The sequence below is a fragment of the Lepisma saccharinum genome, chromosome 6, assembly GCF_977018435.1.
Source record: "Lepisma saccharinum chromosome 6, izLepSacc3.1, whole genome shotgun sequence".
Taxonomy (NCBI): domain Eukaryota; kingdom Metazoa; phylum Arthropoda; class Insecta; order Zygentoma; family Lepismatidae; genus Lepisma; species Lepisma saccharinum.
This window is the reverse complement of record NC_139234.1, coordinates 10,381,487-10,394,828: the sequence shown is the minus strand read 5'-3', so window position 1 is coordinate 10,394,828 and position 13,342 is coordinate 10,381,487. Positions and strand designations below refer to the sequence as shown.

Genomic DNA, 13,342 nt, shown 5'->3' with positions numbered 1-13,342 from the left:
GGGGCCAGATCCCCACATCAATTTGTCATCATCTTGACATTTGGGGGGGGGGGGTTGCCCCCTAAAATAGTTTTTTTTAGCCAAAACAAGAAAACATGTATTTCTTCCTCTGGGCCCCTCTATACACCTGCCAAGTTTCATGGAAATTGGGAGTTGGGCACAGGGGTCAGATCCACACTTCAATTTGTCCTCATCTTGACATTAGAGGAGAGGTTTTGGCCCCCTAAAACAGTTTTTTAGCCGGAACAAAAAAATACGACGTATTTCTTCCTTTGGGCCTCAGTATGCACCTGCCAAGTTTCATGGAAATCGGAGGGAGACACTTAGATAACCTCCCTTGTTAGTACAATTTCTGTGAACCAAAAGTGGATAAACACTACAGTAATGCTTCTCTCATGTATTCAATATTTCTAATAATACCGTGCGTCCATTTCGATCTGCAGCCGAGAGATCGGGAGAAACGTGGCGGGCGGCGCTGACGGAGGTGCCGACATTTGCGGCCTGTAATGCCCGCATATTTTTATGGACATATGCAGACATTTATATAAATATTGCAAAACTAGCACTAACCTGTGTTATAAGAGTTGTTCAAAGTGATGTCCACCTACATTCACACATTCCTGGCATCGTTTGATGAAATTTTGATTCACACGCAAAAGTTCTTCTTCCGTAATTCTTCCAAGTTCTGCCCTTATATTGTCTTTTAGTTCGTCGATGCTATGAGGGTTATTTCGGTAGACTCTATTTTTCAAGGTTCCCCACAAATAATAGTCACATACGGTAAGATCTGGCGAACGTGAAGGCCATAAACCTCTTGAAATTATTCTGTCATCAAACACCTCCCTTATAGTGTCCAAAGAATCAGCGGCGGTATGGGCTGTGGCCGAATCTTGTTGAAAATACCCATATTGTCTCTCATTATCTGATAACAACTGAAAAAACGGCACGAGTATTTGTGTGCGGTACCTCTCTGAATTTATTGTGTCTTCAAAAAATATAGGCATTATTATTCTTTTGGCACTTACAGCACACCACACACCAATTTTTGCATCGTGTAACGGAACTTCGTGTATTATGCAGGGATTTTCAGTGCTCCAGTATCTATTGTTCTGTGAACAAACATGACCACGCAAGTGAAACCATGCCTCATCCGAAAAAATTATTAACTGTGGATCAACAATACCATCTACAATATTCTGCAAAACCCAATTACAGAAATTTACTCTACTTACGTTGTCAGGGGGCCGTAATTCTTGCACTATAGAAACTCTGTACAGTTTTAATTTTAGTAACTTAGTGGCTGTATGTGCTGATGATTTTGACACGCCCATCTCCTGTGAAACACGGCGTAGAGGTTTGTTTGGAGAACGTTCTAACGCTGCAAAAATTTCATCGAGTTTTGCTTCGGTTAGAATCCGTCGTTTTTGCTTAGGTGTTTTAAAATTTAACGATCCAGTTTCTCGTAATTTAAGGACAAGACGTCTAACCGTATCTCTATGTGGAGGTGAAACACCTGGGAATTTCTGTACAAATTGCCTACACACGTCTCGACACGAGTCTGTTTTCACGTAAGTGTCATACATAAAAATTCTTTGTTCTAACGTGAACCTTGCGGCTGGCATTCCAATCGTCTGACTGACACAACACACATACACACTGCAATAACACAAACACGTAACGGCAAGTAACCAAGAATAACACTCTTACGCACAGTACAAAATTAACACGCTCTTGGTTTACATCTGCCTGCCACTATATTCACAGCTCTGTAGTCGCGAAGGAACAAAAAACTTGAGCTAGGAGATTTCGGATTGCAAGGAAGCTCACAAACACCATTAGCTTTTAACGGTTCGTCTGCAGCGTAATCTTGATACAGTGTTGCACATTCGAAACCTCCAAACGATCCCCATCGACACAAAACTCTTTCAAGGATAAACTTAAGCAGGACGTTACTGGTCAAAACTATGATTAAAATGTTTTACAGAGTATTATCTGTGGCTCTTAATATAATTTCTAAAGCGTATTTATTTGTCTATATAAGGGAGAAACTTGGAAGAATTACAGAAGAACTTTTGCGTGTTATAACACAGGTTAGTGCTCGTTTTGCAAGATGTCCACAAAAATAAGCGGGCATTACAGGCCTCAAATGTCGGCATCTCCGTCAGCGCCGCCCGCCACGTTTCTCCCAATCTCTCGGCTGCAGATCGAAATGGACGCACTGTACTATGTGTCCTCATATTAGTGGTAATTTATGAGTGTTTTAGGGCCATTTTTCAAAAATATAACTGTGTGCAATTGGAAACATTGGTTCATAAATTGAATACTGAAACCTGTGTTATTTTTATTATGAACAATATTACCTTTTTGATTTTTTTAACATTATGTTGAACATGTATTGGTTATGCTTTGTAACAATTTTGATTGGGGTAAAACCTGGGACTCCCTATCAAAGAATTACCCGAAGTGGAGCATTTCTTTCATCACAACATATTACTTTATTTAAAGATTTTTCTACTTTCTGTGTATGAAAGAATGGTAACACTGGTATTTTCTGTTAGGACTGTCCTTCTCCTTTTCAACAATACCTAAATCATCACAATATTCCCCAGAGTTTGAGAGACATGGCATATTTTGTGTCTTGTGGCGCTTTTGTTCATCCAGCTAATTTCCGAAAATCTTCAAATTTTCAAAAATTTGTAAATTTTAACATATTTATTGGAAAAGTCTAATATTACACAATTGTCATATTGGACCAAGTATCTATCAGCAAAAGAAAATTGAATCGAATCCATGACTATGAAGCAACCTGCTCTGGGTGATTTCACTTGGAATGACCCAACTGTGTAATTCTGTTTAAAGATATTTTTTAGATACTTGATATTCTTTATTTTGATCTATTGACTTGCTTATTTTACTTTGCATTTCTGTCATTTTTGATGAACATCCCACAGATGATGTCCTTGAATAAGAGCATATGTGCATACATTTAAAGTACTGCTTCACAAACGTAAAGTAAATAAAAGTAGCAAGACAGAATTCATGGGATTTCTTAAAATATAGTGGAAAAATTTGGTAATCATCTTTATTTTTTTTAATGACATCAGGTGGAGCCCCTGAGATGCTGCCTCCCTGCAATGTGAGTCCATTAATTATGTCACTTCACTTTATGCTCAGACAAGTAAATCAAGACTGGATTAAGTGGAAACCGAACCACAGTGCAATACACCTCCACCATTGATTGATTAGCTTTATTTTACTTTGCTTTTTGTGCCACTTTTGGCTAATTTGCGAAGATAGGGATGAGTGATGATATGAAAATTGATGAATGGACACTCTCAAACACCCATGCCGGGATTTGAATCCGGGACCCCTGGCGTCATAGCGCAATGTGCTCACCACTCCGCCATGGATGCCGGATACACCTCCACCATGAATTGAACCATACATGCCTTGATTACAAGGTAATAGCATTAACTACTTCACTAACCAGGAGACCCTGGGTAGATTTCAGTCTGTTCGAGTTTGTTTAAATTGTCAAGAACATTTTGAAACCTTTGCATTTCAGCCATTTTAATGTGTGGAATGATACTAGATTATCATATTGTAATTCTGAAAAAATGCACCCATTCATTGCATGTGCTTTAAAGTCCCTTTAACTTTCTTGTCACACTACTGTGAAAAAATATCCCTTGTTGTCTAGAGTGACAATGGAATGGACAGTGAAAACATATATTCATGCTGCTTTTCATTAAGTTCAAATGCGGCAACATCTCAGTGCCACGGAAGAGGAATGACTCATGATTAGTTTAAGTTAGGAAATTCAACAGCGAAGACCTGCCAAGCACCTTTGTATTTGCAGGTTGTGGTAAATGCAAATAACTTGCTAATTGCACCCATGATACTGCGTTAACACTGGAAATGTTGTGATCAAACCCAGGATTGCTCGCATTAAAGGTGAGAGGGCTAACCATTTGTCTATGAAACAGCTCAATTAATTACATGGGTGTGGAGGTAAAGGGTACATGCCAAATATTTAGAGGTGAAAGTCCACTTTATGTACATAAAGCCTAAGCAGGCCTGGACCTACAGTTTAAAGTGGGATCTTAATCACTATGCCCTCTACCGGGAATCTAACCTGGGACCCCTACATTACAAGGTTAACACTATGACAAGGTACACTCCTATGAACGAATAGTCGCAAGGTGTGGAGGTAGAGCTCCCACACATTCTCGATCTTAGACAACATGGAGTGATGTGATCAGCACCATGCACACACTTGTATGTGGAAAAATTGGCCAAAAACATGCTCACTGAGCAACAAATTTGGTAACACTTACCTCTGCGAAGAACTCGTCCATAAACCCATCCCTCCCCTCAACATTGACGGCCACATCATCAGGAGCCACATCGTCATCATCACTTTGGGCCTGCAAGAAACAATAACAGTGATCATTACAGTACTTTCAATTGTGAAGTATCATGTAACAAATAACTTCAAATAAGAATACACAGGGTTAATAAATATCTATATTGTATTCATACAGATATGAGCGTGATTTGACTGAAAAGTATATGACCATTTTTGACCATAGTTGTGTTTCTTAATTTTCAGAAGAAATCCTTTGCAACACACAATACTAAACACAGAACAAGGACAGACCCACTGTAAATTGAATTATTCAATACTTTTTGAATGCAACTCATATGTTATTATTAACTGCGACCTCGATGTTGGATTAAGATATATATATCATTTGGGTGTAGCATTTCAAATTTGATGGTTTGTTCGACCTTTAATTTCTTACCACCAACCGTAAAGCAAAGAGCCTTGACGAACTGAACTTCATTTCAACATGATTGATTTAGATTATTTTACGTCGCTCTTCTGACACCCATGAGCAGGTCTGGAAAAATCCCGGTCGTTGGTCACCATGGGGACTGAAATTTTCAGCCTGGCAACTGTGACGTTTTGCTGTAATATTGCAGTTTTTTAATTTGTATGTACAAAATTTTGAAGAGGGCACACTGTGAGAGATATAGTGAATCGACTTGACTGACACGTGATCTCTGACTTTTTGTAAATAGTGAAATTGTAAATGACTTGCATATACAGTTGGAATCAATATTATTTTTACACTATGTGCTGTGAATATGTCAGTGTGACTCAATGTGTGCTCAACAAAGAAAAATCTGATAAATTAGGGCATATTTCTTCAACAAACTAAAGTTAATTCGTCAGTCTCAATGCAAAGGTAAATATGTACCTTTTTAATTGTAATTTAAAGCTAAAAAAAATGTAAACATGTACATGATGTATTTGTATTTGGTACAGTCAATAAATAACTGGATTAATGCCGTGAAAAAGCGAAATAGTGACAGTGATGAAACTAACGGGATATGCAGGACACGTTGGGTACGCCACATATCTGCAAGATGAGTTCCAGACCGCGTCACTAGGGGGCAGCATTGGCAAGGAAGGGAGGTTGTGTTAGTGCAATTTGCCTCCAAAGCGGCATTCATTCAGTGAGTTGAGTCAAGGCGTTCACAGTGTTAGGTGCCACAAAGGAGATTCAGTGATCCGTGATACAATTTTTGACAGCAGAAGGCAACACACCAGGAAACATTTACGAGCGTATGACTGATGTGTATGGTGGGGAGTGCATGTCCCTTTGTTCACAAGGTGATGTTCGTGTTATTCTTTGATCATCTGATAACCGTCGCTGCGCTTAAACTTGCAGAACGATTATCAATGCAAATAAAATTGCGTAATTAACGATAACCATTATATTTAAAATAAATACAATACAGGCGCAGAAAATCTCATTACTTCCATCACCATTTTTAGTACTTACTTATTTCTCGTTGCTATGGTTACAGCAATTTGATTTCTTGTATTTTATACAGCGTGATAAGATGATTATAACAATATATATAAAATAAACATGCATAAGTTAAAAACATCAATAACATAAATAATATTAACTTTGAACATGACAGTTTGAGAATAGGACAGTCTCAATCTCTCCCCTTCTCCTGGTAAAAAAAAAATGAACAAAACATTTTTTTTTTACATAATACATAAGATTTGAGTCCTGCTTTTAATATACACTCGTCAGGATAATGAAAGAGTTCACTTGACATAATGAACCAATTCATTCAGTGAGTTGAGTCAAGGCGTTCACAGTGTTAGGTGCCACAAAGGAGATTCAGAGATCCGTGATACAATTTTTGACAGCAGAAGGCAACACACCAGGAAACATACGAGCGTATGACTGATGTGTATGGTGGGGAGTGCATGTCCCTTTGTTCACAAGGTGATGTTCGTGTTATTCTTTGATCATCGTGGACCACTTTTCAGTCGCTTCCTCCAGCAGGGTGAGAAAATGAACGCTGCTATGTACTCTGACATCTTGCGAAACGAGGTGAGACCTGCAATGAGATGTCATCCTACTGCAAGACAATGCACGTCCCCACATTGCTGGACACACTATGGACATGATCGCACAAATGGGTTGGAAACGCTTAGATCATCCACCCTTACAGCTCTGACCTATCCCCGTGTGACTTTCATGTGTCTAGCCCAGTGAAAGGTGCCCTACATGGAATCCCCTTTGCCTAGGATGCACAACTGCAGGAGGTGGTCTTCCATTGGTGCTCACAGCAGCCACATAACTTATGGGACAGGGGCATCAAAAAATCTGGTGAAGCGGTGGGATGCCTGCCTCAACAACGCAGGGGAGTATGCCGACCAGCATTAAAAGGTAAGTCCGTACAACATTCATTCTGGTTATTTATTGACCGTACTATATATTTTCATTAGCCATTGATTTCTTTTTCCTGGTGCCTGATTTTCAGAGCTGGTGCTTGGCTCTGAAGAAGATTTTTCGAGCACTGCTCTTGACTAATTGTGAAGATGAGGATGAGTGGTGGCAAGATGAAATGAATTAAGGGACAAACACACAGGGACAACGCAACACTAGCGCCACAGAGTGACTGAGAGTCCACATGGCAGAGTCTCACAAGTATGCAAAATGCTGCCCAGGGTGTACTACGTGGAAGGGAGATTTGTCATTTGTGTCTTCAGAGGGTTGAGAATATAAATTGGGGAGAAAAAAAACACTACTTAACATGTAAAACACACAAAAAAAATATAAATCCACAAATTCCAAGGCAGTGCTCCAAAAAATTATATCAATCTGATTATTGCAAATTTTACTATTTGTAGTGTATGTCTTATTTAACAAGCAACCACTTTGGTCTTTCAAGGGCTCCGCAAAAATGTCATGAAACAGTTTTGTGGAGTCTAATTATTCTGTAAATTATGCTCAATTCGAAGTTTTGTTTAATTAAGCACCAGTATTGTGTGAAAACATCGAATTTTGTTGTAACCCGTAACTGAATATTCTGGTGTAAGCAAAAATCTCGGTAAACAGATATGTATAATTGGAATGAAATATTGGCACACTAATATTAACCCATATTTTGAACAACTTTTAATTATTACGATTTTATTGGTTCAGCTCTAGTAACAATATTGTCACTACACCACTGAGGAGGCCTTGTAGTAGTAAATTAGAAGACCAACACTGGACAGAATTTAAATAATATCTGTTTGGAATCAGCTTTTGCATGAAGAGAGAGGATAGGTCGTGAATCATCTTCTCACTGTCCAGATTCCAATATCCTGTATTGTAGCAACATTAATGAAAGTCTATGACTGTAAATGCAATTTTCTGAACATGTTCATGTAACTGACGATAACACTAAATAACAAAACCGAAGGAGAAAGGAAACACTCACCAGACAGTAGAAATAGTCTAATTTTTGCAGACACGAACTGCATTGCCAGTTGAAGAATAAAATACAGAACCGGAAGTTAGATACCTGCAGAGTTGCCAGGTCTTGATCAAAGAAGTAGAAGTACAGAAAAACACTCTTCTGTCACCAGGCTTGTTAAAAACTGAGTGGTGGGATGAGGTTTGAGGTGTGGCAGGTTCCTTTGGGGTGGAGGGAATTTGCCAGTGGTCCTGCGCACCAGGAGGGTGAGAGATGATTAGAATGGGGCAGGTTTTGCACCTAGGATGGTTGCGTTTGTGTGCAGTGGGATGTTGGTTGTGTGGTGAAGGAGTGTTGTGAACCAGGATATTTTGAAAGTTGGGGGGGGGGGGGGTAGATGTAGTCGAAAACCACTCTGGGCTTGTCGGGAAAGATGTTTCTGGTTTCGGGATTACTGTAGAGAATGGGGAGAAGAGAGTGTAGTGTGTGCCTGATTTTATTGAGGTGGGGTGACATTGGGTGATGAGTGAAGGCAGCTCGGGATATTTGTTTGGTTACCAGGGTGGAGGGATATCCACGGTTGACTAGGGCTTGGTGTAGGCGGAGGTTGCCCCCACCTCATCCCACCATTCGTAGTTTTCGATAAGTCTGGTGACAGAACAGTTTTTCTCTGTACTTCTACGATCAAGACCTGACAACTCTGCAGGTCTGTAACTTCGGGTTCCTTCTTTTCTTCTTCAACTGATGATGCAACTTGTGTCTGCAAAAATTTTCTACTGCCTGATGAGTGTTTCCTTTCTCCTTCTTTGCTTCTTATTTAGCCCTTTTTTTTATTTATACACACACACACACACAAAATCTCTCTCTTTCTCTACATAACAGTCATTTTGCATTAGATAAGTATATTAGTAACACAAGAGTAGCTTATATTTTAAAATTAAGAAATAAAGGCAACTTCCGAATTCTGGAACCTGGAAATTAATGTGTACCACAAAAGAAAACTCAAAGGAGAATAAGAAAGTTGAATGCAAACTCTTCGGACGTTTGGATTTGGATTTCAACACATCCCTACTGTGAGGGTGAGAAGTCATTCATAACAGACACCCTGTGATAACAAATATTTTAGGGATGGGCAGATATGAAATTTTGGCTGATACCGATAAAGTACCGATACAGATATTCAACCGATCCGATATAAAAATTAGAAATGGTCCTTGAAGAACCTGAAAGGTTCATTGACCTCCATAATAAATTAAGGTGACTGCAGTGCAAAAGAAGTTGCATATTTAGACATTTACTTTTTTAGATAGTAGAGCATGGAGATTATCCATAAAAAAAATACAACAAAATGCTGCTTCAACAGGTTCCGGGAACAAATCTAAGCACCTTCGCAGTGCTAAGTACGAAGATGTCGAAACGTTACTTCTAGAATGTTTCAACCATATGCGCACTTCAAATGTACCTCTAAGTGGACTTATAACATGCTGCAACATCCAAATTGATCGCTAGTTTTACGGAAGCTATGAGTACAGTTGGCCGTGAAGTTACCAGGCATTTGCGTAACGAATGAAAAAACTTGAGTATGATGACATAGCCTCAATGCAGGAAAAGTATTAATGAAAATGTGTTGTGTGTGTGATGCTTTAAAAATGTAGTACAGTTGGACTTCATTTGTCTGTCAAGCATATAGTCTATAGATGCTAATAATTTTTCTTTGTGACATTTGCAAATATATGCATTCACAAACATATAATGCAATTAAAAACAATAATAATTTCCAGAATGATTCATATTGTAGGGCTAATCTTCGTAGAAAGTTCCATTACTTGGAAATTACACAATCTGTAACAAAACACGCACTTTTTCTTCTACAACTTTATGATCTTCTTTTTCAAAAATACACTGGAGGAAGGAAGGATACCAGTTTATACGTAGATGTAGATAACCTTTAGACTCCTGCCAGTGCATCTATCAATTGATTGATTGGGTTTATTTCACTTCACTTTTTTTGAAACTTTTGGCTAATTGTGAAGATGAGGACAAGTAATGACTAGACCTTAGATTCTCAGGTTCTAAAAAGTGTGCTTTTTAGGTGCCTAAAATATGATAGAAAAATCCTAAAGTAGGCTTAACCACTTGCCTGAAAAACCAGAGTTAACTTGGAATTTGTTTTTGCTTTACATATTATTTACCCGAGTTACAACTAAAGTGCACCTTTCTGCCTACCCGGACAGTCTCGTTTGAGCTTTAATAGGTGTTAATTCCCATTCTGGCCACTAGGTGGAAGGTGTAGATTGCTTGTCCGGGTACTGCTGCCACCTACCAGATTCCCGTGACACTACGTAGTTGTCGCCTTTCCAGTGGCACTTGAGTGAGTGTGGCGCCAAAACGTACTGAGCGTTTTTGTATTGTGAATACATTCCGTTCATGTTTTAGTGTTTTCCATCATGTGAAGAAAGACAAGATGAGTGATGATAAGCTTACAGACAACAGTATAGAGGAGGAGGAGGAAATGGACGTGGGTGGAAGTGATACAACAGTGAACAGTGTGTGTACTGATGAGACAGATACAGATAGTTGCGGTAGTGTAAGTGACGCTTGCCCCACCTCCATTTCCGTTTACTGGTCACGCAGCTATACACTGCAACGTTAGTGCAGATACGAGTGAGTTACAGATATGGGAGCAGTATTTTGATGAGAATCTGATAGATCTAATTACAACTGAGACAAATAAACATGCTTCACAACAACATCCTGCTGGTCAAAAACCATTTCTTGTGACGTCAAATGAAATACGAGCTTTTCAAGCCCTAGTTATAATGCAACGCATCTGTAAGAAGCCAGATTTCCAGCACTACTGGTCCAAAAATCCCCTGTTAATAACTACATTCTTTCTGAAAAGAATACATTATCGTAGTTTTTTTTTAAAATAAAAAAAAATACTTGCATTTTTATGATAATGAGATATATGACGCTGCTGTGCCTCCCCATCCAAAATTACATAAAATATGGCCAGTAGCGGAACACATGACACAGAAGTTTCAAGCAATCACACCGTAAAAATCGATTACTATTGATGAAAGTCTGCTAATGTACAAGGGTAGATTGGGTTGGGTGCAGTATATTTTGTTGAAAAGGGCAGGGTTTGGAGTCAAATTCTATATGGTCTGTGAATCCAAAAGTGGGTACATGTGGAACTTCATAAGGTACACTGGTAAGGGTACAAAAGTAGGCGGTGAGTACAGTTGCCTTTTGCCTTCCAAAATTTTCACAAGTCATGATGGCTTTGATACATGATTTGTTGGGAAAGGGGTACTGTTTGACAATGGACAATTATTATAACTCACCACAACTTGCAGATCTGTTGATTTAAAAAAAGACTGATGTAAAATGGAACACTGAAACGCAGTAGGAAAGATCTACCACAGGCTCTCAGAACAGCCAAATTGAAGAAAGGTGAAGTAGTAGGGTTGCAACGCGGCCAAGTGACAGTCATGAAATGGAAAGATAAGAAGGATGTGACATTGTTGTCAACCGTCCATTCTGTTGAAATGGCGACTGTAACACAACATCAAATGAAACGAGTGGTGGTCGATTAAAATGACAAAATGGGTGGTTTTGATCAGCATCTTGCTTCGTACACCACAAAACGGAAGCGTGGCAAAAAGTATTATAAGAAGATTTTCTTTCATCTATTAGATCTCTCTCTTTGGAATTCATAGTTGGTTTACACAAGAAACAGGTGGAACAAAATTGCACTTTCAGTTCCGAATGGAAATTGTGAGTGACATTATAAAGCAGTACCATTCAGATGGTAAGTTTCCATCAAGTGGCAGACCTAGCACCACTCCAACACCCCACCGCCTGTCTGGATGACACTTCCCTGAATACCTTCCACCGACGGATAAGAAACAAAACCCAACGCAACAGTGCCCCGCATGCTACAGAGTTTGGGATGAGAGAGGAAAGAAGATTTGTCAAAAGTCAAGACACTATTGCTCAGATTGCGTTGTTGCACTCTATGTTAGCCCATGCTTTAGGGTTTATCACACTGTGGGTAGCATTTGATGTGATACAGTATGTGTGATAGTCTGTAAACTGGGACAGTATTAAAATGTGAAGACATTTTATTTTCGACAGTTTATAGCCTATGCTATTTTCAAACAATTGTAGTACTCACTGGTAAAATTACACAGAAGTAAACTATTACGTTTTAGCTGATATTAGTTAGCTCCCCGAGAATTTGACTTCGAAATCTGTAACCCCCCCCCCCCCCAACTTATTTTAGGCTGGCGCCATCACTGTTCGTAACATAGGCGCTTTTAGCGCTTACGTGGTGAAAACTGATCGCAGAATGGTATTGTTTGTTATTGTGACAGCAGTTAAGAAATACTGATTTCTATCATATATCAGTGTAAAGACTAACTATATCGACGTTCCTGTATACGACGCACGCTTTTATAAGCGATATCAGGTGGGGCCACACAGAGGGTGTGTGTGGCGATCAACCAATGGCAGGAGTGCAACGTTGTACAGTTAGGAGACTGCGGTGCGGAAGTTAAAAGCAGTGTTCTGTACTTTTCTTGCACGCAAGAAGTTTTCATAAAACTTGCCACTCTCAGGTTCATATATACATATATAAAGACATTTTGAACCAGACTGTCCAAATCCCATGAATTTCCGTCACCTACAGCCGGAGTTATCGTTCCTTGAAGAAACAAGGGAAACACCTTTCATTTCCTTCAGCCTGTTTTTTTCGTTGCCACTGTATTGACGCAGTTAAGTTGTTGTGTCTAGGAAAAACTGTGGGTGTTAAATTACCCTCGATATAAACAATGACCCTTCATTGTTCTGGGCGTTCTCGAACATTGAAAGCCTGGGTCAGTTTGAGTTCAGCATTTTCGTAGTAAGGCCGGTGTAAAATTATTCGCTCATCGTTCACTCGTGCGCCACGAAGAACAGTATGTGAAAAGATTAAATACAACCCTTTCGTGCGATAGTGTGTGTTCCGTGTGTTTTTATTTTAAATAATGTCACTCTCAAAACTTAGCACCAGTAGTACAGGCACCAAGGCTGCAAAATCTAACCATTAACCTCCAGGAGAGTGATTCGGAAATGAGTGAAACCAGTGACACGGAGACCCATGGGCATCCGGGAGGGAGGGCCCCCAGGAAAATGAAAGTCAACCAAAAATTATATATTTTTCACATATAATTTCATTACAGCCACAATAATATGTGTTAATTATTGCATGAATATGATATTAAAATTTAAGTAATGTTTTTGAGGGAACAACACTATTATGGAGGAAAATGTGCCTCCTTTGCCCCCTCCTGGAAAAAAAAAAACCTTCCTTGCCCCTCCCTGGAAAAAATCCTGCGGACGTCCATTGGGAGACCGAGGAAGATGACGAGAGTGGTGATGAATAAATAAATACCTTCAAGCTTCTTTCAGGTATGGGTTTCTCGTATATGCTACAGTGATATGATATTATAATACTATGTAGAAATATTCACTATATTATTTCACTGTACTCATATATACCATGCATGCATTATCAAAAATA

General features: G+C 39.2%; 1 protein-coding gene across 4 annotated transcripts in view; it reads right to left on the bottom strand.

The window, feature by feature from the left end:
• The window catches only part of Syx1A (Syntaxin 1A), a 184,361-nt gene that overhangs the window by 165,535 nt on the left and 5,484 nt on the right, over positions 1-13,342 (bottom strand). For all 4 annotated transcript variants that reach the window (XM_083123494.1, XM_083123495.1, XM_083123497.1 and 1 more), the window contains exon 2: positions 4,338-4,427. In XM_083123494.1, coding sequence (XP_082979620.1) covers positions 4,338-4,427 — 90 coding nt within the window. The remainder of the gene's footprint in view (positions 1-4,337; positions 4,428-13,342) is intronic.